Here is a 24,077-nt window from a genome sequence, read left to right on the forward strand (position 1 = left end):
AAAAAAAATCCCCTTGGGGTAGCCTGCTCAATACAGTGCATGAGTCAGTGTCAACATGAGGCTTTTCACCAGGTACATTCTGTCATTTTAGTTGAAGACTACCAGGAACCCTATTGTGCAGGTATCTGAAACTGCTAGTCGAAATGTAAGTAAAATGGCTGGTAATTTGAAACGGCGCCTGCTGGTTTTCTGTTCTAAATCAGTCCCTGATTAGAGGGGAACAATGGAAAAAAAGCAGTGGAACTGCCTTCGAGGTCCAGAGTTGAGTTTGAGGGGCCTAGGTGATTAACCTACCCACCAGTGGAGGGTGTTGAGTGGAGGACAGCTCATAATAATGGCTGGAATGGAGAAAATGGAATGGCATCCGATACCATTCCACCAATTCCGCTCCAGCCATTACCACGAGCAGGTCCTCCCCAATTAAGGTGCCACCAACCTTCTGTGCTACCCATATTGTTCGTCTTCTGCCCAATACTTTGATTAATGCTCTGTCTGTCTCTTCCACAGGTGCTGGGGTTTGAGGTGGATTCAATCAACTCGGTACAGTTCTCCAATCACACAGGTACATATAATGTAGAGAAGGGTTGTCGTCATTTCTATTGACATTTTAGTCAATTCAGGCACTGAAATTTCAATTCTCTTAATTTAAGAAAATGTGGAATTGGAATTTGGTGAACTTTATGAATTGCCTGGAATTTATAAAAGTAAAAGTATAAAAGTACCATGTGTTGCTGTCTTGTATATTTTTAACCCTTCCTGAAAGGAAATTATTTCAAATTTTTGAGAGAAGAACAGCATCTATGGTACCATTACTATCATTGTTGAAAGATCTTGACATATTTTGGGTAGGCTAATAATTTTTATATACCCTTAAAAACTTCTTAGGGCTGCAATGATATGACAACAGCCAGTGAAAGTGCAGGGCGCCAAACTCAAAACAACAGAAATCTCATAATTCAAATTCCTCAAACATACATGTATTTTATACCCTTTTAAAGGTAATCTTGTTGTTAATCCCACCACAGTGTCCGAGGCTTTACAGCGAAAGCACCACAAACGATTATGTTAGGTAACCACCAACTCACAGAAAAATCCAGCTGTTTTTCCAGCCAAAGAGAGGAGTCACAAAAAACACAAATAGAGATAAAATGTATCACTAACCTTTGATGATCTTCATCAGATGACACTCATAGGACTTCATATTACACAATACATGTATGTTTTGTTTGATAAAGTTCATATTTATGTAAAAAAAATCGGAGTTTACATTGGCACGTTACGTTCACTATTTCCAAAAACATCCAGTGATTTTGCATAGCCACACATTCAACAGAAATTACTCATCATAAATGTAGATGAAAATACAAGTTATACACATGGAATTATAGCTTTACCTCTCCTTAATGCAACCGCTGTGTCAGATTTAAAAAACACTTTACGGAGAAAGCAAACCATGCAATAATCTGAGACGGCGCTCAGAAAATAAATACAATTGGAGTCATCAGAAATCACATTATAAATATTCCCTTACCTTTGATGATCTTCATCAGAATGCACTCCCAGGAATCCTAGTTCCACAATAAATGCTTGATTTGTTCGATAATGTCCATTATTTATATCCAAGTAGCTACTTTTGTTAGGGCTTAGGTATACAAATCCAAACGCTCGTGCAGGTCCATCCGAATGTCAGACAAAAACTTTAAGAAGTTATATTACAGGTCGAAGAAACTTGTCAAACTAAGTATAGAATCAATCCTTAGGGTGTTGTTATCATAAATCTTCAATAAAGTTCCAACTGGAGAATTCCTTTGTGTGTAGAGAAGCCCTGGAACGCAGGTCGCTGTGAATTGCGCGTGACCAGCCCTTGGCTCTTTGCCAGACACCTTGCTCATTCAGCTCCCATTCAGCCACACACCACAGTAGAAGCCTCATTCAAGTTTCTAAAGATGGTTGACATCTAGTGGAAGCCCTAGGAAGTGCAACTTCATCCATATCCCACTGTGAATTCAATAGGGGCTAGGTTGAAAATTGACCAACCTCAGAGTTCTCACTTCCTGTTTGGATTTCTTCTCAGGTTTTTGCCTGCCATATGAGTTCTGTTATACTCACAGACATCATTCAAACAGTTTTAGAAACGTCAAGAGTGTTTTCTACCCAATACTACTAATAATATGCATATATTAGCAACTGGGACTGAGAAGCAGGCCGTTTACTCTGTGCACCTTTCATCCAAGCTACTCAATACTGCCCCTGCAGCCATAAGAAGTTAAAGCTACCTGCCTCCCCCTAACCTACCATTATATTTCCACTATGACTGCACCCTAACCTCACATTATATTTCCACTATGACTGCAATCAACCTTTATCACATGAAACAAAATCTCTTCCATCTTGAAAGTGGAACTGTTGATCAGGATCACATCAGGAAAAGTGTGATGAAAAGATATGGGTTTTGTGTTTTGTGTCACATTCCTCATTGTGTCAAGTTATCAGACAAGTTCTTGGGTGGAACAAAGTGTCACTGGTTGTAATGGTTAAAGTGACGCCACATGTACAATTTGTCCTCTCTTAAGTGGAGAAGATGAATTGTCTATCAGGGCCAGTTCAGGACACAGTCTCAGGATTGTATTTTTCTCTACATGGGATCTGACTGGGGGATAGCCTACACGCTGACAGTGCAGGTGGTCTGAGAGAAACGGAAACGATGGCATAACAAGAGGCCACTATACTACAGTGTAGGCTACTGCACTTGTTGACTCTCTCTCTCTTACACACACCTGCCCTGCTTAATAGGCCTTTGAGTTACTTAATAGTAACACATTTGTGGCCTTCTTCAGTGCCACTGGTGTGTCTTGGATTATTTACCTGGGTCTTCTGTGCCTTACTAAACTGTGTTAGCCCACTAAGCCTACACAAATAATCAGGTCTCAGACAAGGTTACTCATGACGCAAGCTTACATGAACCACCTTTACACTTTCCTCCCCTTTGACCTCCTCCTGCGCCTCACATAAACCCATCCAGGTTACAGCACCTATGTGATCAACTGTGGTTTGAACCTGGGTCTCTTGTATGCCACAAGACTGTGTTAGCCCGCTCTAGTCATTCATTGATTACAGCTCAGGGTTCAACACCATAGTGCCCTACAAAGCTCATCACTAAGCTAAAGACCCTGGGACTAAACACCTCCCTCTGCAACTGGCTCCTGGACTTCCTGACGGGCCTCCCCCAGGTGGTAAGGGTAGGTAACAACACATCCACCACGCTGATCCTCAACACGGGGGCCCCTCAGGGGTGCGTGCTTAGTCTCCTCCTGTACTCCCTGTTCACTTATGACTGCACGGCCAGGCATGACTCCAACACCGTCATTTAAGTTTGCCGATGACACAACAGTGGTAGGCTTGATCACCGACAACGATGAGACAGCCTATAGGGAGGAGGTCAGAGACCTGGCTGTGTGGTGCCAGGATAACAACCTCTCCCTCAACGTGATCAAGACAAAGGAGATGATTGTGGACTACAGCAAAAGGAGGACCGAGCACGCCCCCATTCTCATCGACGGGGCTGTAGTGGAACAGGTTGAGAGTTTCAAGTTCCTTGGTGTCCACATCACCAACAAACTATCATGGTCCAAACATGTGTCCCCGCACATTGATTCTGTACTGGTACCCCCTGTATATAGCCTCGCTTGTTATTTTACTGCTGCTACTGAATTATTTGATACTTTTATTTTCAATTTTTTACTTAACACTTTTATTTTTTTTTATTTTTAAAACATTGTTGGTTAAGGGCTTGTAAAGAAAGCATTTCACTGTAAGGTCTACTACACCTGTTGTATTCGGGCGCGTGTGACAAATACATTTTTATTTGATTTAGTCTCAGGGAAGGTTACTCAACATGCGAGCAAGGTTCTCTGAACCACCCTTGTTACAGGAGCCCCATTTGCAACGGACACCCTGACACTGAGTCCCATAGCTATGGGGCAGAGATTAGCAGTCAGTCTCACAGTAATCTCTCTCAGATATCCAAGGATTCTATGTCCCAAACCATGGACCACTATTCCCTATATACAATTGTGTGCTACTTTTGACCAGGGCTTATAGAGCTCTGGTCAAAAGTAGTGTACTATGTAGGGAATAGGGCGTCATTTTGGATGCAACCTCCAGGCAACGGCAATCACAGCCCAATCACTCCGCTGCCTGTTCACGGCTCACTGCCGCACGAGTCACCTGCCGGCGGCCCCATGAGCCCGTCACATTCACCACAGAGGAAATCTTCAGAGTGACTCCAGCTCTATTGCGATGTCAATAGTGACAGCAGAATGCACTGGATGCCGCTAGGGCAATAATGTAACATTTGTGCCAAATGTTTTGGGGTTGTGGACACTGTTATAGCCTAATACAGTAGTTGTACAGGGTCACCTAAGGGAGGATGGGAGGGGGCTGTTGGTCTTCGAGCTGAAGGTGAATGACATGGTAGACACCAGTGTGTTTGTGTGTGCGCACGTCCGTGTGTGTCTGTGAAAGAAACGTGAATGAGTGCTAATTGAGATCGCACCACTGTCAGGCTCCTCTCGGTTTCCGTCTCTCACTTCATCTGTCGCTCCGTCTGGGAAAACCACGGATGCCTGCCTGAGCCCGATGAGCAGCGTGGGCAAGACAGAGAGAAAGCGAGTGATTGTGAGGGAGATTAAAAGAGAGCAGAGGGATAAGTACACTGTGTGTCTCTGACGTAGGTTTGAGGAATGACCCTATCGATTGCACTGCGTCTGTCAATGTATGAATTAGCCAGCCTCGTGTGCCCGCTGGTGTTCTTGCTAAGTGTTCATTCATGGGCAGATGTCCTGGAGAGCACAACCGTGTCAAAGAGCCAGCTTGGCTGTGCTGACCTCATCCACTTGAATGTGCCAGGCCGCTCTTGCAAAATAGGTTTTTAACCTCAAAGATGCCTTGCCTGGTTAAATAACGGTAAACATTTATCTAGAAGGTTCTGTACTGTTCAACGAGGGGAGGCACTGTCCTTGCTATCGTCACCCCTATTAGAGCTCTCCTCTCTGGGCTTGGGGCCCAAGCTAATCCCTGGCCCCTCAGTCCTCACCATGCTTTATGCTAGTCCCGTAGCCCTCTCTGTCCACTTGTCACACAACTCCCTGTGTCCTCTCAGCCTCCCCACGCTCCAACAGCTTCTGGGTAATTGGGTAAACGTCCCCCATTTTGCTTTGATACAGCGTTCACACCTAACCCGAATGCATACAGTCCAGCAGTACAAATCGAGCGTGTTTAAATCCGCTTCAAGTCCAGAAGTTTACGTGATTCCTCTGAGTCAGGGGAAGACTTAGACAACCAGGTGATGGGGTTTCCTTACTAATCAGTGACCTTAATTCATCAATCAAGTACAAGAGAATAGCGAAAACCCGCAGACACTCGGGCCCTCTGTGGAATGGGTTTGACACGTGCTCTGAGTTATTTAAGCTTCCGTTTGTTGTTAAGTTCAGGTTTAAGTTATTTTGAATGAACCAACAACAAAAAAGAGTTGGTGCCTCGAGGGCAATTCAGACGGCTAATTAAGGATATATTTTTTTTTTACTGAAGAATGCGTTTGTTTTCAATGATTGCTTTTGCTTTTTGTGTATTGGTTTATATCGATGCGCATAGATGTGTGTTTGATACAAGGCTCACCTGCAGAAGATGCCTTGGTCTCAGCATGACTCTGTCAAAATAAAGATACAAATAAAATACAGATTTATTGGGACATCATGATGCCCAAAACGTGCATAGCGATTATAAGACACCATGCACATCGCTCATGAATGATCCATCTTGGAATGTCTTAACATTTGTTGCCACCTAAATCAGACTCATTCCTCCGGTTGTTTTGTTGTTAGCTGGCATTCTTTATGTCCCTGCACTGGGTTAATGGAAACTTTTCTTTTTGAAAAGGCTTGGCTCAGACTTATCCTTTGTAAGTAGTTCCAGTTTGGCTAAGGATGAGAGAATGCCACATCTTGACTACTTCTTAAGGGTTTTTACTGTCGTTTCTTTCGAGACAGGAACATGCAATATCCATTGGACCATTACTGTATCTACTAACCCAGTGGTAGTTTTCTCATGAGCACACAATCACACACAGTTCATTGAGTTTCTGAAGATGTGTGGATTAGAGGTCGACCGACTATGATTTTTCAACGCCGATACCGATACCGATTATTGGAGGACCAAAAAAGCCGATACCGATTTAATCGGACAATTAAAAAAAAAAAAAAAAGTTTTTTATTTGTAATAATGACAATTACAACAATACTGAATGAACACTTATTTTAACTTAATATAATACATCAATAAAATCAATTTAGCCTCAAATAAATAATGAAAGTGTTCAATTTGGTTTAAATAATGCAAAAACAAAGTGTTGGAGAAGAAAGTAAAAGTGCAATATGTGCTATGTAAGAAAGCTAACGTTTAAGTTCCTTGCTCAGAACATGAGAACATAAGAAAGCTGGAGTCTTCAATATTCCCAGGTAAGAAGTTTTAGGTTGTAGTTATTATAGGAATTATAGGACTATTTATCTCTATACCATTTGTATTTAATTTACCTTTGACTATTGGATGTTCTTATAGGCACTTTAGTATTGCCAGTGTAACAGTATAGCTTCCGTCCCTCTCCTTGCTCCTACCTGCTCCTGTCGTACGGGTCACTCCGCTCATCACACATCAAACATTACTGCAATGAGGAAGATTCAGACTTTAATTATGTCAGTGACTTAGGCTAGATACTGCAGTTTCATCTCTGGTTGTGTACCAAATGGCACCCTATACCGTATAGTGGCAATAGGGCTCTGGCCAAAAGTAGTGCACTATATTGGGAATGAGTATTTTTTTGGGATGTAACATTTGTCTTTTCCCATGCCCAATAGTATTTTTTCAAGGTTTTAAAGAACAATGTTTTTGCTGTGTGTAAGTGTCTCTCTGTGTTAGCTTTAGGGGGGCAAAGAGAAGCAGGGCCTGATGGGTAGATTCAGCTCAAAACACAGTGGTGGTTATCTTCCCAGTGGGGAAGGATACGCAGCGTCTATCTCTTCTTCACTCTGCACGTGCTGAAGAAAACGTGTGTATGTGTGTTTGTGTATGTGTGTGTGTCTTGGATTGTGACGAGCTGAAAATGCCAGCAGCGAATCATGCAATTGCGACAGCAGAAAATTATGACGACAGAGCCAGCCTTTATTACAAAGATTTCTCTCCTTCCTTGGCTCCCTCCCCCTCTATCTCGCACACACACACACACACACACACACACACACACACACACACACACACACACACACACACACCACACACACACAGAGAAGAGCAGCAGCAACTCTTTATTGCTCTCAGTCCCTCAGGCTTTCATCTGGCCTGTTACTAGGCAACCAGCACCACACCATGTGATCTGCTGGGTGACTCCCCTGAAGTGTGACATCACAATTCCTGCGGCAGCGACAATGGTCTCTGACAAAATGCTGGTTGCCCCCACAGCCCCACACATTTTTTGGGGCATTTGAGGGAGCTGACGCAACAAACATGCCCCCTGTCCCATCCCCCTTCCTGAGAAGCTGTCTCACTGTGGGTGGGGGCTTCTCTAGGCCCCCTCTGTGTAGAAAAGACATCAGCACTGTTAACTGTTGTGTTCATCATTTAAACCATAGGCTAGTATCTTCATTAATTTCTATGTTGTGAACTGTCAGTTGTTCTGATTGCGTCCCGATTCTCCACACTTTCCTCAAAGTTGCACTGGTTCAATCCCCGTCATAGATTTAAAAGCATTGGTGGAGGGAGTTTTCACCATTGTTAAATCCATTACAGGGGAAGTGTTGTCACTCTTTTGTGGAGTTGTCTCCCTGACCTCTAACCCCTGACCTCTGTCCCAAGGCTACTCTCACTGGAAAGGCCAGGTGCTGACCGCGGACGAGCTGCACGTCCTCTACGAGGGGATCAAGCTCAACAACGTCCACCACTACGACTATGTTCTCACAGGTGAGACTCACACACAGAAAGAAGTGAAGGCTAGCGCTAGCAGTGCTAGCAGACTGGGGATGGTTGTTAGTTTATATCAAGTATTTATTTATGTTGTTTAGACTGTCTTGGGACACATTCGCTGCTAAAAGCTGAATTGCAGTATACAGACAAAAAATAAACAATAAAAAAAAGGCGATAACAGTTAGCTAGCTGAAGACATTTTTCATAGAGAGCGGCTAGCTAAGTCAATAGCTTCAGAGAGTGCCTGCTTCTGGTCAAGGCCTAAATTCTCTTCAGACAGATGTTGTCCGTTGTCAGTCCTCGGCTCCCTCTGCAGCTTTCCAGGGAGAACACAGGAAGCAGTTGATGGACATGAGCCTCATGAGGTCACCCAGACAGAGATGGTGTCAGGCTGCAGGGTTTACAGAACCTAATGTCAGTCAGGCTGTCAGATGTTCGCTCCCAGCCACTGTTCTGTGGTAGCCGTCGTGCTCTGCTAGCCCTGGCCCAGAGAGAGAGAAACGGAACAGAAACGCTCGCACTCCCTGATGGATTACGTCTCCTCTCCTATCACCTTGAGAGAGAGAGGAGAAAAGAAGAGAGAGGGAGAGAGAAAGAGAAAGAGGGAGCAGACAATAAGGGAGAGAAGAGAAGAGAAGAGGAGAGGAGAGAGTGAAGGTCATGGTTTTATTCTCTCCGAGTCCTTGTGAATCTGTCGAGGTGTGAAATGTTGCCAAACAGGAATGTGTTGGAACAGCTACATTCTAGTAAGCAGACTATTGGTTGGTCAGCTCTTTTATTAAGACAGACTGCTAGACATTTGGAAGTAATCGTTACGGACACACTAGAGTAGATATCATGGATACAGTAGTTGAGACTTAAGTGCGGCTAAAAATCACATCAGTTAGGTTACATACTGTATAATACCAACAATGAAAAGGTTCACCTTTAGTAGACTCTTAGGTTTGTCAGTTGAAACTTTGTCTGTAAGAAACATAGCCTACAAATGGGACTTACAGATGTCTCTGCGGTCAGATACATGGCATGAAGTACTCTGTGTTTATCATCCAATAGGTGGATAACCTGAATAAGTGGAGTTTGAGTTAGAATCTAGCCGTGCCAATTTGCTCCCTTTTCCCAACTCTTCCCATGGCCCTAAATCTTCGTCATTTACAGATCGGTCAAAAGTTAGAAATATGGGGGAAGCTCAACTAATACACTGCTCGTATTGTGCATGGAGATGTGTGAAACTCACTCCTTAGCCTGAAGTGTCCCCACTTGCGCTGTCTAATAGCTAGCTTCAGGAGGGAGGTATGTTTGCAAGGCAGAGGTCCTGGGTTCGGGCCTTCGGTATGAGCCAAAATTAGGAGGAAGCGGTAGTCGCTAAGCAAGCAGTGTGTCGTTATTTATACTCATACCTATCCAGACCCTTCAGATTGGCGAAAACTCGGGTTAGGGGCTAGAAAGGGAATAGGTGTTGAGACAGTTAGTCCCTGTGTGTTTAAATCAGCCATAAGGACATGGGCTTTCCCTCACTGAGAGCCTTGTGGCCGAGCACAAAAGTGAGGCACACACGCAAACAAGCCTTACATCAGCATTCCCATTGAATCATCTTCCTCTCTTCTGGCCCTTATCTCCCACGTACTGTATGTACAGCCAGCACTGCAGCGTCAGCAGGTCCTGCTCACGCACACACACACACACACACAAACACACACACACACACACACACACACACACACACACACACACACACACACACACACACACACAAGCGTGATCCACTGCTTTTAACCAGGGCAAGGAGACCGGAAACATGACCGAATATAAACAGTGTAGCTATTCCCTCGGCAAGGCAATCATACAAGCTAAGCGTCAGTATAGAGACAAAGTAGAGTTGCAATTCAACGGCTCAGACACAAGAGGTTCGTGGCAGGGTCTACAGTCAATCACGGATTACAAAAAAAAAAACAGTCCCGTCGCGGACCAGGATGTCTTGCTCCCAGACAGACTTAACAACTTTTTTGCTCGCTTTGCGGAAAATACAGTGCCACTGACACGGCCCGCTACCAAAATATGCGGACTCTCCTTCACTGGAGCCGACGTGAGTAAAACATTTAAACGTGTTAACCCTCGCAAGGCTGAAGGCCCAGACGGCATCCCCAGCCGCACCCTCAGAGCATGCGCAGACCAGCTGGCTGGTGTGTTTAGGGACATATTCAATCAATCCTTATCCCAGTCTGCTGTCCCCACATGCTTCAAGAGGGCCACCATTGTTCCTGTTCCCAAGAGAGCTAAGGTAACTGAGCCAAACGACTACCATCATCATGAAGTGCTTTGAGAGACTAGTCAAGGACCATATCACCTCCAGCCTACCTGACACCCTAGACCCACTCCAATTTGCTTACCGCCCCAATAGGTCCACAGACGACGCAATCGCAACCACACTGCACACTGCCCTAACCCATCTGGACAAGAGGAATACCGATGTGAGAATGCTGTTCATCGACTACAGCTCAGCATTTAATACCACAGTACCCTCCAAACTCGTCATCAAGCTCGAGACCCTGGGTCTCGACCCCGCCCTGTGCAACTGGGTATTGGACTTCCTGACGGGCTGCCCCCAGGTGGTGAGGGTAGGGAACAACATCTCCACCCCGCTGATCCTCAACACTGGGGCCCTAAAAGGGTGCGTTCTGACCCCTCTCCTGTACTCCCTGTTCACCCACTACTGCGTGGCCATGCACGCCTCCAACTCAATCATCAAGTTTGCGGACGACACTACAGTGGTAGGCTTGATTACCAACAACGACGAGACGGCCTACAGGGAGGAGATGAGGGCCCTCGGAGTGTGGTGTCAGGAAAATAACCTCACACTCAACGTCAACAAAACTAAGGAGATGATCTTGGACTTCAGGAAACAGCAGAGGGAGCACCCCCCTATCCACATCGACGGGACAGTAGTGGAGAGGGTATAAGTTTTAAGTTCCTCGGCGTACACATCACGGACAAACTGAATTGGTCCACCCACACAGACAGCGTCGTGAAGAAGGCGCAGCAGCGCCTCTTCAACCTCAGGAGGCTGAAGAAATGTGGCTTGTCACCAAAAGCACTCACAAACTTTTACAGATACACAATCGAGAGCATCCTGTCGGGCTGTATCACTGCCTGGTTCGGCAACTGCTCCGCCCACAACTGTAAGGCTCTCCAGAGGGTAGTGAGGTCTGCACAACGCATCACCGGGGGCAAACTACCTGCCCTCCAGGATACCTACACCACCCGATGTCACAGGAAGGCCATAAAGATCATCAAGGACAACAACCACCCAAGCCACTGCCTGTTCACCCCGCTATCATCCAGAAGGCGAGGTCAGTACAGGTGCATCAAAGCAGGGACCGAGAGACTGAAAAACAGCTTCTATCCCTATGCCATCAGACTGTTAAACAGCCACTACTAACATTGAGTGGCTGCTGCCAACATACCGACTCAACTCCAGCCACTTTAATAATGGAAATTGATGTAAAAAATGTATCATTAGCCACTTTAAACAATGCCACTTAATATAATGTTTACATACCCTACATTACTCATCTCATATGTATATACTGTACTCTATACTATCTACTGCATCTTGCCTATGCTGTTCTGTACAATCACTCATTCATATATTCATTTATGTACATATTATTTATCCCTTTACACTTACAAGGTAGTAGTTGTGGAATTGTTAGGTTAGATTACGCGTTGGTTATTACTGCATTGTCAGAACTAGAAGCACAAGCATTTCGCTACACTCGCATTAACATCTGCTAACCATGTGTATGTGATAAATAAAATTTGATTTGATTTGACACACACACACACTGTCACACCATGATCCCCGATCCTTTCATTAGAGCCCTGGGTGAGGGGTTGGTTTTGTCTGCAGTGAACTGTATAAAACTTTATTGAGGCATTGAGGAGTTTGCTTTGACCCAGAATCCTCTTCGCCCCTCAGGGTACACTCGAGACACTTCCTTTCTGGAGATGGTTGTGGACATCGTACAAGAGCTGAAGAGGGCCAATCCTAACCTTGTGTATGGTGTGTATCCCTCGCTATGTCAACCCTATGTGTGTGTGTGTGTCTCACACATCTGTTCAAATCAACAGGGTGGGGTTCGACCACTGCTGATCACAAGTTCAAGATGCCAGTATGGATTATTGTTAGGGCCAAGAGTTTTTCCTGACCACCTGACCTGACCAGGTTGAACTGGTCTGGAAAACTCCAGGCCCTAGCTGTTGTATCATTGTCTTCAGGTTTGAGTTGGTAGAAGCGTAAGGACACGTAGCAAAGAAAAGATACTCATGGCTCCGAAGCAATACATTTGATATAACCTGTTATTCGACAGCTAAGCTGCCTTCATCCGGGTTCCAGGGTAATGACAAGCTTGATGTGGAATAAAGCTTACCATATGTTTCCCAGTCGAAACAGTTCATGCCTATATTATGACAATATTTTGTTTGTTTTGGTCTTCGGCAGGTTCTTTTTGGGCTGTTCGTGTACACAAAAATTTTTCCTGAGGCAAGCTGAAGTTCGGTAGCTGAAGTCTAGCCCCCTTTGTCTGTGATTGGTCAACAGTACTACTCCTAGAAGGAGTGGGAACAGGAAGTGTTGTCATTCAACAAGAGACGACTAGTTTTCATGAAAATCTGTTCACATGAGAAATACTGCACCAAACATCTTAGTCAGATGTAACATTGTGTGACTAAGACTTCCTCTGCAAAAACTGCCAAATGAATGACTTACCTTGATTCACGGTGCATTTGGAAAGTATTCAGACCCTTTGACTTTTTCCACATTTTGTTACGTTATAGCCTTATTCTCAAATGGATTAAATCGTTTTTCCCCTCATCAATCTACACACAATAATCCATCATCGCAAAGCAAAACCCATTTTATTTTAGAAATGTTTGCAAATGTATTAAAAATAAAACCTGAATTATGACATTTACATAAGTATTCAGGCCCTTTACTCAATACTTTGTTGAAGCACCTTTTGCAGCGATTACAGCCTTGAGTTTTCTTGGGTATGATGCTATAAACCTGGCACTTGGGGAGTGTCTCCCATTCTTCTCTGCAGATCCTCATCAAGGATCTCTCTGTACTTTGCGCCATTTCTTTGTTCCTGACTAGTCTCCCATTCCCTGCCGCTGAAAAACATCCCCAGAGGATGATGCTGCCACCACCATGCTTCACCGTAGGGATGGTACCAGGTTTCCTCCAAACGTAACGCTTGACCTTCAGGCCAAAAATAGTTTAATCTTGGTTTCATCAGACCAGAGAATCTTGTTTCTCATGGTCTGAGAGTCATTATGTGCCTATTGGTAAACTCCAAGTGGGCTGTCATGTGCCTTTTACTGAGGAGTGGCTTCCGTCTGGCCACTACCATGAAGGCCTGATTGGTGGAGTGCTGCAGAGATGGTTGTCCTTCTGGAAGGTGGTTCCTCTCCAAAGAGGAACCATTGGGTTATTGGTCACCTCCCTGACCAAGGCCCTTCTCCCCCGATTGCTCAGTTTGGCCGGGCGGCCAGCTCTAGGAAGAGTCTTGGTGGTTCCAAACTTCTTCCATTTAAGAATGATGGAGACCACTGTGTTCTTGTGGACCTTCAATGCTGCATACATTTGTTGGTACCCTTCCCCAGATTTGTGCCTCGACACAATTCTGTCTCGAAGCTCTCCGGACAAATCCTTCAACCTCATGGCTTGGTTTTTTCTCTGACATGCACTGTCAACTGTGGGACCTTATATAGACAGGTGTGTGCCTTTCCAAATCATGTCCAATCAATTGAATTTATCACAGTTGAACTCCAATCAAGTTGTAGAAACATCTCAAAGATGAAACAGGATGCAGCTGAGCTCAATTTCGAGTCTCATAGCAAAGGGTCTGAATACTGTTGATAATTTATCATTATGGGGTATTGTGTGTAGATTGATGAGGAAAATGTTTATTTAATCCATTTTCGAATAAGGTTGTAATGTACTATTTTTTTTTTGTACTATTTTTATTTTGAGGAAGGGTTACTGGGTATGTTGTTGCTATGGTTGCTCAATAGGGACAAACAACAGTGATATTGCTGCTTTTTCCCCCTTTTTTCAAGTAAAGGTCTTTAGGGAGTATGCGAGCTCAGACGTTTGTTTCTCCTAACTGAGTTCTCCAAGAAGCAAACTGAACATTAAGTATGCGGACGCCTTAAGCCCTTGCTGCGTTTAGAAAAAGCGCTGACAGGACAGTTGTGTCTGTTTCAGCGAGTCCAAAGTAAATCATTCTTCATTAAGCTGCTAATTAAGATTAAAGTTGACATCATTTAATAACGCCCATGCATTTCCATGGAAATTAGTTGAACAGCATGTAGGAGCGGGATGAATGAAACTGTTGTAGGGCGTGTTTACAGTCTGTTCCGAGGGCAGTGTCGTATGCATTAGTGCACAACATAGCAACACGTTTTGCAACGGAAAATGAAAACAAGAATTTCTTTGTCCATGACGTCCATCCCCATTTCGTCCCGTTATCCTCCGTTTTGGCGTCTAGTGAATACAACCCAGGTGTTTTGACGTAATTAGCTGACGATGAACATAATCGGAAGACATCTTGGGTCAGCTTCACTTCGATGCAAAACATCTGTAATGTCTGTGTGAAACCTGAGAGATCTGTGTTAAGAGGTTGAGCGTGTTCTCGTTTGCCTTTTCAGTGTGTGACCCGGTGCTGGGGGACCATGGCTCCATGGTGAGTACTTTGTGTTTTTGTGTTACGCTGCCTGTATTTCATATGTTTTATTGAACAGAGCAGAAAAGACTATGAAAATATAATAGTGGGTAAGATTGGAAGAGTTCATCATAGACAGTGGGTCGGATTTGAACCCACACTGACATTGGTAGGTATGTATCCTACACAATCCAGGCCACCAGAGAGTACTGTGCCTTTAATGGGTGATCAGATGGTACTAGTAAGTGATGTCACTACTCCTGCTCAATCTCATTAAATGGGGCAACGCTGACCTTCAGCTTTACCTGAACCAATGAGTCAAACCTAAGACCCCGCAGCCACACTGAGAACACATAAACGGAAATCCTATATGCATTCATCGATTGCCTGTTTTTGTCTGTCAGGCAAAAGTTCAATTCAAGTCAACTATTTTCGGATGTAAAAAGGCATATTGAGCCCTTTTTGATGGATAACTATCTCCGTTGTCCGTTGGAAAACCACTGGCAAATTTTTCAGACACAAAATCCGCAATGTGACTGCGGACTTAGAACCCCACTTTCACTTTCTGTTATCCCTTGTCCTTTCTCTGTCTGTCTCTCCCTGTGTCACTTCCTGTCCCCGTCTCTCTCACCTCTATCGCGCTCCCCCATCTCTTACTGGAATCTCTTCTTTACCTTTATGGGCTGAGCATCAGGGATCAGTCGACATGATGTCATTGTTGCATCATGGTGTGTGTGTGTGTGTGTGTGTGTGACGTGCGTATGCTGTGTGTGTTGTGGATTGGGGAAGGATAGACCGCATCTCATTTCACAGTGACAGAAGAAATTAGCATGAGCGGAGCTGCCCTCGCTGTCTGTACAGAGAGAATTATGCGGAATAATTTGCTCGATTGTGACTCACTGTGCGTGCGTGCGTACGCGTTACAGTGTGCGTGTGTGTGCGTACACTAGTATTTGTGTGTGTGTGTTTGATAGGTAGAGAGAGCAGAAGGGCATACATGCATAATGTTTGTATATAGTGACATTGAGAAATGGTGTGTATACTTGTTGTGCTCATCATTCTGATTGACTCAAAACATCCATCCTTTCCTTGTTATGCATCTCAGTAGTCTAAAGTTGCTTCCTTTCCTCGTCCCCTTTTTTTCGTCTGCTCTGATCTGAGCTATGCAGAAATTTCAGCTCGGTGTAGATAAATAAGGGCTGATGAGGAGAGGCAGTCACTTCAGGTGATTGAGATGCACCCTGTGTGTGTGTGTGTGTGTGTGTGTGTGTGTGGTGTGTGTGTGTGTGTGTGTGTGTGTGTGTGTGTGTGTGTGTGTGTGTGTGTGTGTGTGTGTGTGTGTGTGTGTGTGTGTGTGTGTGTGTGTGTGTGTGTGTGTGTGTGTGTGTGTGTGTGTGTGTGTGTGTGTGTGTGTGTGTGTGTGTGCGCGCGCGCGTACGTAAGTGCGTGGCTGCTCACCGGTACTGATGTGTTTCTTTCTGTCTCCAGTACGTTCCAGAGAACCTGCACCCAGTCTACAAGAACAAGGTGGTGCCAGTGGCCGACATCATCACACCCAATCAGTTTGAAGCAGAGTGAGTAGTAGTGAATCTACAGTGCCTTGCGAAAGTATTCGGCCCCCTTGAACTTTGCGACCTTTTGCCACATTTCAGGCTTCAAACATAAAGATATAAAACTGTATTTTTTTGTGAAGAATCAACAACAAGTGGGACACAATCATGAAGTGGAACGATATTTATTGGATATTTCAAACTTTTTTAACAAATCAAAAACTGAAAAATTGGGCGTGCAAAATTATTCAGCCCCCTTAAGTTAATACTTTGTAGCGCCACCTTTTGCTGCGATTACAGCTGTAAGTCTCTTGGGGTATGTCTCTATCAGTTTTGCACATCGAGAGATTTTTTTTCCCATTCCTCCTTGCAAAACAGCTCGAGCTCAGTGAGGTTGGATGGAGAGCATTTGTGAACAGCAGTTTTCAGTTCTTTCCACAGATTCTCGATTGGATTCAGGTCTGGACTTTGACTTGGCCATTCTAACACCTGGATATGTTTATTTTTGAACCATTCCATTGTAGATTTTGCTTTATGTTTTGGATCATTGTCTTGTTGGAAGACAAATCTCCTTCCCAGTCTCAGGTCTTTTGCAGACTCCATCAGGTTTTCCTCCAGAATGGTCCTGTATTTGGCTCCATCCACCTTCCCATCAATTTTAACCATCTTCCCTGTCCCTGCTGAAGAAAAGCAGGCCCAAACCATGATGCTGCCACCACCATGTTTGACAGTGGGGATGGTGTGTTCAGCTGTGTTGCTTTTACGCCAAACATAACATTTTGCATTGTTGCCAAAAAGTTCAATTTTGGTTTCATCTGACCAGAGCACCTTCTTCCACATGTTTGGTGTGTCTCCCAGGTGGCTTGTGGCAAACTTTAAACAACACTTTTTATGGATATCTTTACGAAATGGCTTTCTTCTTGCCACTCTTCCATAAAGGCCAGATTTGTGCAATATACGACTGATTGTTGTCCTATGGACAGAGTCTCCCACCTCAGCTGTAGATCTCTGCAGTTCATCCAGAGTGATCATGGGCCTCTTGGCTGCATCTCTGATCAGTCTTCTCCTTGTATGAGCTGAAAGTTTAGAGGGACGGCCAGGTCTTGGTAGATTTGCAGTGGTCTGATACTCCTTCCATTTCAATATTATCGCTTGCACAGTGCTCCTTGGGATGTTTAAAGCTTGGGAAATATTTTTGTATCCAAATCCGGCTTTAAACGTCTTCACAACAGTATCTCGGACCTGCCTGGTGTGTTCCTTGTTCTTCATGATGCTTTCTGCGCTTTTAACGAACCTCTGAGACTATCACAGTGCAGGTGCATTTATACGGAGACTTGATTGTATTTCTCATCATTAGTCATTTAGGTCAACATTGGATCATTCAGAGATCCTCACTGAACTTCTGGAGAGAGTTTGCTGCACTGAAAGTAAAGGGGCTGAATAATTTTGCACGCCCAATTTTTCAGTTTTTGATTTGTTAAAAAAGTTTGAAATATCCAATAAATGTCGTTCCACTTCATGATTGTGTCTCACTTGTTGTTGATTCTTCACAAAAAAATACCGTTTTATATCTTTATGTTTGAAGCCTGAAATGTGGCAAAAGGTCGCAAAGTTCAAGGGGGCCGAATACTTTCGCAAGGCACTGTATACAGCTGCTGTGTGTGTGTGTGTGAGAGAGCGAGACGGAGAGTTAAATCACCACAGGGACTGTATCGTATCTGTTACTATCACTGTCACTAAGCCTCATCCACATCCTAATCAGCTACATTGATGTAATTTTACTCAATATCCTATCAACTGAATGGCAGATACACCAAAGTGCTATGTATGGCGTGTAGCATGTCAGTAAGATGGCTGCTAAGCTGAGTGATACCCAGTCACTCCTCTCTGTGTTTGTCTGCATTCCTCCATAATTTTTCCTGTGTTGGTTTGTGTGTGCTGTGTTGGTTTGTGTGTGCTGTGTTGGTTTGTGTGTGCTGTGTTGGTTTGTGTGTGCTGTGTTGGTTTGTTTGGGCTGTGTTGGTTTGTGCGGGCTGTGTTGGTTTGTGCGGGCTGTGTTGGTTTGTGCGGGCTATGTTGGTTTGTGTGGGCTGTGTTGGTTTGTGTGGGCTGTGCTGGTTTGTGTGGGCTGTGTTGGTTTGTGTGGGCTGTGCTGGTTTGTGTGGGCTGTGTTGGTTTGTGTGGGCTGTGTTGGTTTGTGTGGGCTGTGTTGGTTTGTGTGGGCTGTGTTGGTTTGTGTGGGCTGTGTTGGTTTGTGTGGGCTGTGTTGGTTTGTGTGGGCTGTGTTGGTTTGTGTGGGCTGTGTTGGTTTGTGTGGGCTGTGTTGGTTCGTGTGGGCTGTGTTGGTTCGAGTGGGCTGTGTTGGTTCGTGTGGGCTGTGTTGGTTTGTGTGGGCTGTGTTGGTTTGTGTGTTCTGTGCTGGTTTGTGTGGGCTCTGTGTTGGTTTATGTGTGCGCCACTGCTTCTCCCCTCGCTCCTTTCAACCCTACTTCTAAACCACCTCCTCTGCTCATCACTGCAATCCCAGGTCTACCGGTGCACAGGGTCCCTCTGGTGGATACAGATGAATAATAATATACTGTACGTTGTGTCTTGAGGTGTTTCCACAGCCTAATGATAGTCTCAGTCGTTTAGCCTGGAGATGATGGCGTAAATGTTGCTCACTGTTTCTCACTATGGCCACTAGAACACTATAGTAGAACACTAAACAGTCTCTTCCTTAGACTGTTTGTCGGTTGCTGTTTACAATGAATGTGGTGTTAGTGTCAAGCAGAGGAGGCTGGTGGGGGGAAGCTATAGGAGGACGGGCTCATTGTAATGGCTGGAATGGATTCAATGGAACGGATGTGTTTGATACCGTTCCATTTATTCCATTCCAGCCATTACAATGAGCCCATCCTCCTATAGCTCCTCCTCCCACCAGCCTCCTCTGGTTTCAAGGTTAAATTAGCATGGGCATGTTTGTGTGTGACCTTATTAATGTGCCCGTATTTGTCCTCCAGGCTCCTGACAGGGAAGAACATTAGCACAGAGAAAGATGCAGTGGAGGTGAGTCTTACCATAGACCATGCAACATATATATTATGTTGCAAAGTTGTCCTCAAGTCATGTCGAACTTTGTCCATAATCCATGGGCCATGTTTGAATACCAATAAAATGGATTCTTCCTTCCTTGAGGTATTCACTGATATGTAAGTAAGCAGATGGCATCCCCCCCATTGTTTAAAAAATATAAGGAGAGTGGAACTTTTACCATATGTTTTATGCTTTATTACACTGAACTAAAATAAACACAACATGTAAAGTGTTGGTCCCATTTTTCATGAGCTGAAATAAAATATCCCAGAAATGTTCCATACGCACAAATATGTTTACATCCCTGTTTCTGAGCATTTCTCCTTTGCCAAGATAATCCATCCAACTGACAGGTGTGGCATATCAAGAAGCTGATAAAATAGCATGATCATTACACAGGTACACCTTGTGCTGGGGACAATAAAAGGCCACTCTAAAATGTGAAGTTTTGTCACACAACACAATGACACAAATGTCTCAAATTTGAGGGAGTGTGCTATTAGCATGCTGACTGCAGGAATGTCGACCAGAGATGTTGCTAGATAATTGAATGTTAATTTCTCTACTATAAGCCGCCTCCAACATCGTTTTAGAGAATTTGGCAGTTCGTCCGTCGGGCCTCACAACCGCAGACCACGTGTAATCACGCCAGTCCAGGACCTCCACATCCAGCTTCTTCACCTGCGGGATCGTCTGAGACCAGCCCCCTGGACAGCTGATCAAACTGTGTTTGCACAACCGAATAGAAACTGTCAAAACCGTCTCAGGGAAGCTCATCTGTGTGCTCGTCATCCTCACCAGTGTCTTGACCTCACTGCAGTTTGGCGTTGTAACCGACTTCAGTGGGCAAATGCTCACCTTCGATAGTCACTGGCAAGTTGGAGAAGTGTGCTCTTCATGGATGAATCCCGGTTTCACATCTGTACCGGGCAGATGGCAGACAGCGTATATGGCGTTGTGTGGGTGAGCGGTTTGCTGATGTCAACATTGTGAACAGAGTGCCCCATGGTGGGGTTATGGTATGGGCAGGCATAAGCTACGGACACAGAAAACAATTGCATTTTATCGATGGCAATTTCAATGCACAGAGATACAATGATGAGATCCTAAGGTCCATTGTCGTGCCATTCCTCCGTCGCCATCACCTCAAGTTTCAGCATGATAATGCACGGCGCCATGTCGCAAGTATCTGTACACAATTCCTGGAAGCTGAACATTTTGCAGTTCTTCCAAGGCCTGCATACTCATACCAGACATGTCACCCATTGAGCATGTTTGGTATGCTCTGGATCGATATGTACGACAGAGTGTTCCAGTTCCCGCCAATATCTAGCATCTTCACACAGCCATTGATGATTAGTGGGACAACATTCCACAGGCCACAATAAACAGCCCTGATCAACTCTATGCGAAGTAGATGTGTTGCGTTGCATAAGGGACATGGTGGTCACCAGATACTGACCGGTTTTCTGATCCACGCCCCTACCTTTTATTTTAAGGTATCTGTGACCAAATCTGTGTTCCCAAGAAGAGTGGAGACGGGGATTGAAGCCCTGTCTCTGCTGGGGAGGCATGAATATGTGCTGGGTGTTAACAACTCAACCATGGCTCTGCACAGAAGGGTGCATTTTTTAAGTATGTGATTTTGAATAGGGAGGTGGCTCCATTAAATGTAGCAGGAAGTTGACCTTTTTCCCCTGGCTGCTGCCTCCTTCCCCAGGTGATGGACCTGCTCCATAAGATGGGTCCTGACACGGTGGTCATCACCAGCTCTGACCTGCCCTCGCGTCTGGGTGACCGCTTCCTTGTGTCCCTGGGCAGCCAGAGGACGTGTAAGTGTGTGTGTGTGGTCAAGGGTGGGCAAACTAACAATGACAATGAGTAATTGATGTAACTGTCATGGTTATATGTCCCATCTGTGAATCATTGGTCATTGGTGTAACATTTCCTCTTCTTGCATCTCCAGTGATGCCTGATGGTACCAAGTCCACCCAGAGGGTTCGTATGGAAATCCCCAAGGTGGACGCTGTGTTTGTGGGGACAGGGGACCTGTTTGCTGCGATGCTGCTGGCCTGGACTCACCACTACCCCAACGACCTCAAGGTCTGCAGTGTGTACTAAAGCCAGTTATAAAACCTAGAGGGCTCATTTGGCACAAAAGACTGTGATTGTAAGGTGTAGGGTGAAGTTGCCCCTAGACTTTTGGTCACCAATCAAAATGCAAGCCGAGATCTACCACTCAGATTCTTTTAAAAACATGACTTAAAAAACGTATGCCTATGCAATATTAACCAATTAAAAACAGTTCTGTAGTAATGAGGTTTGTGCAGTAGGCTATAGGCCCAATACATTATCACTGCATATTGGCTACACTTCAATTGCCCTGCCAATGTTGTTCTTCTAAGGCCATTTTTTAATTATCTACATTTTTAAATGTAGGTATATGATCACACTGGTAAGAGATCATTTGTTGTATTCCTTGTGAGGCACAGCTGAGTGAGCATAATAATTTGGTCTTTTTTTGTTTGTTTACTAGACTGATGGCCTGCATCTGATGGTCAATCTGAGGGGAGGGAGGGAGCAGCGTTGAGGTTGCCTCTTTCCCGACTCACCGTCCCTCCTCTCTCCCTCCCTCCGCTCGGAAAAGGGGACACTGTCTTCCAGCTGATGGTGAAACTCAAGTCGCACTGCATTATTTCTGCCTCATGCACCAATTCATGTTACTCCTATGACCACAGAGAAAAAGACTGCTAAGCCGCTAATAATAACAACGCAAGCTTATCGAAACACTTTGCGATACTCATTTATTGCAGCTGCAGTGCTGGTTGTAGTGTGAGTGGAAGTAGGGAGAACACACATTTAATGACTTTTAAAACTGTTGAACAAAGTGTTGACAGTGCTGAATATCAACTTAAACAGGAACATACTTATAAAAACATCAGCACTTTGCTGTATTCGTTGAGTCTCTCTCTAGTCGTGGTTTTAAACGTTTTGGAATCTCACATTAGCAACTTTGCTGTGCGTTCGAGGCTTCTTTTTACAGTCTATGGCGCAAGGAAACTGTAGACACGGAGATTTGAGCTATGTGATTGGCTAGCGGTAGACATATGGGTGCACTTGATTTGCTCTCTGGGCCTGCCGGGTAGGCGGAGTTCTACCTTCAGACACGTGAAATTGTTCAAAATGGTAACACTTTGCCTTACCGGCGCTAGGGCTGCTGAATCAAGTGCACCTACCGCCAACAGCATAAAAACTATTTTTTTTAAAGAGGAACGCAAGGCTTTATCATGGGGTTTTTTACAGAAATGTTTGGTGATCGACTAGGAATGGCTTGGAGATGGACCAATCGCGATCGACCGGTTGGTGACCACTACCCTACATGCTGATCTTGAGTCAGTTTCGCATTTCCCCCACTAATGGTTAAGATTGGGGAAGGGGAAGATCATCCTAGATCTAGGGGAAACTTCACCCCGGAGTGTGATAGTAATGGCCTTCCATGGCGCTGCCCATGCTGTCATAGAAGCAATCAATAGAATAGATTGGAGGTGCACCCTCTAGGTTTTATAGCTCTCTCTTGTATAGCTGAAGCTCACCACTGATACTGTCAGCATCATACTTAGAATAATAGTGATCTCAATCAGTCAGCTACGTTCCCACCATTCAAACTTCCCCCATATTTAAGGTAAGGTCAAACTTCATAGGTGTGATATGCTGGAGCTCTTACCAATATTTAAAAAATTGTCTGAACCACTGAAGGGGTGCTCAGTCCTAGGATTTTAAAACCGCAATTGTAAAAGAAAGACCGGGATGGCAGCTTAATTTCTTTTGAAAGTTTCAACATTGCTTTGATAAACAAGTCTCTCTCTGTCTCTCTCTCTCTCTCTCTCTCTCTCTCTCTGTTAGACTGCATGTGAGAAGACTTTCTCAGTCATGCATCACGTTATCAAGAGGACCATCTCCTATGCTCACGGTAAGACAAAAGCAAGCATCATTTTACTCACTGTAAGAAGTGTTTGTGTGTACAGTGGGGCAAAAAAGTATTTAGTCAGCCACCAATTGTGCAAGTTCTCCCACTTAAAAAGATGAGAGGCCTGTAATTTTCATCATAGGTACACTTCAACTATGACAGACAAAATGAGAAATAAAATCCAGAAAATCACATTGTAGGATTTTTTATGAATTTATTTGCAAATTATGGTGGAAAATAAGTATTTGGTCACCTACAAACAAGCAAGATTTCTGGCTCTCACAGACCTGTAGCTTCTTCTTTAAGAGGCTCCTCTGTCCTCCACTCGTTACCTGTATTAATGGCACCTGTTTGAACTTGTTATCAGTATAAAAGTCCACAACCTCAAACAGTCACACTCCAAACTCCACTATGGCGAAGACCAAAGAGCTGTCAAAGGACACCAGAAACAAAATTGTAGACCTGCACCAGGCTGGGAAGACTGAATCTGCAATAGGTAAGCAGCTTGGTTTGAAGAAATCAACTGTGGGAGCAATTATTAGGAAATGGAAGACATACAAGACCACTGATAATCTCCCTCGATCTGGGGCTCCATGCAAGATCTCACCCGTGGGGTCAAAATGATCACAAGAATGGTGAGCAAAAATCCCAGAACCACACGGGGGGACCTAGTGAATGACCTGCAGAAAGCTGGGACCTGAGTAACAAAGCCTACCATCAGTAACACACTATGCCGCCAGGGACTCAAAT

General features: G+C 44.5%; 1 protein-coding gene across 5 annotated transcripts in view; it reads left to right on the forward strand.

Moving 5' to 3' along the window:
* The window catches only part of pdxkb (pyridoxal (pyridoxine, vitamin B6) kinase b), a 33,286-nt gene that overhangs the window by 5,041 nt on the left and 4,168 nt on the right, over positions 1-24,077 (forward strand). The window contains exons 2-11 of one of the 5 annotated variants that reach the window (XR_016497140.1): positions 508-562; positions 7,906-8,010; positions 11,990-12,073; positions 14,722-14,756; positions 16,224-16,309; positions 19,288-19,333; positions 21,081-21,192; positions 21,327-21,463; positions 21,897-22,030; positions 23,264-23,330. Coding sequence is in view for 3 of the 5 variants with exons in the window: in XM_036983043.2 (XP_036838938.1) it covers positions 508-562; positions 7,906-8,010; positions 11,990-12,073; positions 14,722-14,756; positions 16,224-16,309; positions 19,288-19,333; positions 21,081-21,192; positions 21,327-21,463; positions 23,264-23,330 (727 nt within the window). In the remaining 2 variants the exon portion in view is untranslated. Of the gene's footprint in view, positions 1-507; positions 563-7,905; positions 8,011-11,989; positions 12,074-14,721; positions 14,757-16,223; positions 16,310-19,287; positions 19,334-21,080; positions 21,193-21,326; positions 21,464-21,896; positions 23,331-24,077 lie in introns of those variants that run through there. The other 4 variants (XR_005052556.2, XM_036983043.2, XM_036983044.2 and 1 more) reach the window with 4 other exon arrangements.

This window comes from Oncorhynchus mykiss, chromosome 7 (assembly GCF_057628025.1).
Source record: "Oncorhynchus mykiss isolate SJ-2025 chromosome 7, ASM5762802v1, whole genome shotgun sequence".
Taxonomy (NCBI): Eukaryota; Metazoa; Chordata; class Actinopteri; order Salmoniformes; family Salmonidae; genus Oncorhynchus; species Oncorhynchus mykiss.